We start from the raw sequence: 1999 nt of genomic DNA on the forward strand, positions 1-1999 counted from the left end.
CAGTCAGTTTTGCAGCAGACAACAGCTGGGTGTCCTCTAATTCAATTCTGACTCTATCTGTAGATTAGTGTCAGATCCCACAGGTTGAGGGCTCAGTCCCACAAGACTGCCCCCCACTTGCAGTGCCATCACAAGCTCCATGTTGTTTTACTTGTGCTTCTGACTGACTGGTTATAAATCAGGTATCCCATGACCCTCTCCTTGAGTTCATTCACTAGAGTGGCTTACAGAACTCAGGGAAACAACTTAATGTTTACCGGTTTATTATAAAGGATATTGCAAAGGATACAGATGCATCGAGTGAGGTATGGGAAGGGGTATTGAACTTCCATGCCCTCTCTGGCACTCCACCCTCCAGGAACCTCCATATATTCAGCTATCTGGAAGCTCCTTGAACCCTGTTTGTACTTTTGTATGTTTATGGAGGCTTTATTACTATATGTGATTGATTAAATTATTGGCCATTGCTGATCAACTTAACTTTTCAGCCCCTCTCCTTTTTCTGGAGGTTGGAGTGATATTGAAAGTCTCAACCCTTTAGTCCTGCCTTAGTCTTTCTGGTGACTAGCCCCCATTTTAGGCTACTTAGAGGCCACCAGCCATCAGTCAACCTGTTAGCATACAAAAAGACATCACTTTGGAGAGTCCAAGGATTTTAGGGTTGTGTGCTAGGAAACGGGTCAAAGACCTCATACATATTTTACAATATTACACCTTCTCTTCCAGTTGATCCCTTTTATTGATGCAGTTCTCAGAGACCCAGGATTGCAACACGGGCAGCTATTTAACCATTTAGCAGAAACTTTAAGTTCCTGGGAAGCCAAAGCAGACATGGAAAAAGATGATAAAATGGCTCACAATTTGAAGAATGTACTGCTACATTTCTGGGAAAAACTGTCAGAGATCTGTGTCGAGAAAGTCAATGAACCAGAAGCTGATGTTGAGTCCATTTTAGGTGTATCAAACCTATTACAGGTCCTTCAGAAGCCAAAGAGCTCATTGAAGTCAAATAAAAAAAAAAATGGTAGGGTTAGATTTGCTGATGAGATACCTGAAACTAATAAAGAGAATGAAAAGTGTGTATCTTCAGAAGGAGAGAACAGTGAAGGCATGGAATTAACGACTGAACCCTCTCTCAATCATAATTCTTCAGACCTTTTGTCTCCTTTAAGGAAAAAACCTTTGGAAGACTTAGTCTGCAAACTCGCAGAGATGAGTATTAATTATGTCAATGAACAAAAGTGTGAGCAACATCTAAGATTTGTTTCTACTCTACTTGACTCCTTTTCTTCAAGCAAAGTATTTAAAATGCTTCTTGGTGATGAAAAACAGAGTATTGTTAAAGCCAAACCTCCTGAAATAGCCAAACTTGCACAAAAAAATCCTGCAGTGCAGTTTTTATACCAGAAACTAATAGGTTGGCTAAATGAAGACCAAAGGAAGAATGCTGGTTTCCTGGTAGACATTTTGTACAGTGCCCTTCGTTGCTGTGACAATGACATGGAAAGAAAAGATGTCTTGGATGATCTAACTGAGGTATTACTGTTATATATCTTTTTAAGCTCTTTTAATTATAGATGAGTAGAATGAGCTTGCATAGGGGTTGTTTTTGGATTGTTTCTTGACTATGAATGTCAATTTAAAAACAAGCAGTGTATTCTTGATTGTGATATAAGAAGTATTTGAGGCTGCTAGGTAGATGTTCGTGAGTACCAAGTTCACAGAAGCTTGGTAATAAAAGGCTGAGTTCTTTCGATTCATACTTTTCTAAATTGGACTAGCTAAAAAACTTTTAGTTTTGTATTGATTACATGGAGACTTCATTTCCTTTTTAAAAGTTTTAGCTGGGCTCTTTGGTATGTGCCTATAGTCCTAACTACTCAGGAGGTTGGGGCAGGTGGATCACTTGAGTCCAGGAGATCAACAGTAGCCTAGGTAATATAACAAGACCATCTTTAACACATTAACTGCCATGTGAGTTGTATTTAACTTACGCTAG

At 39.2% G+C, this 1999-nt stretch overlaps 1 protein-coding gene across 1 annotated transcript in view; it reads left to right on the forward strand.

The window, feature by feature from the left end:
- The window catches only part of LTN1 (listerin E3 ubiquitin protein ligase 1), an 86724-nt gene that overhangs the window by 48745 nt on the left and 35980 nt on the right, over window positions 1-1999 (forward strand). The window contains exon 9 of the mRNA XM_012657343.1: window positions 727-1536. Coding sequence (XP_012512797.1) covers window positions 727-1536 — 810 coding nt within the window. The remainder of the gene's footprint in view (window positions 1-726; window positions 1537-1999) is intronic.

The sequence above is a fragment of the Propithecus coquereli genome, unplaced genomic scaffold (assembly GCF_000956105.1).
Source record: "Propithecus coquereli isolate 6110/MARCELLA unplaced genomic scaffold, Pcoq_1.0 Scaffold54, whole genome shotgun sequence".
NCBI classification, from domain to species: domain Eukaryota; kingdom Metazoa; phylum Chordata; class Mammalia; order Primates; family Indriidae; genus Propithecus; species Propithecus coquereli.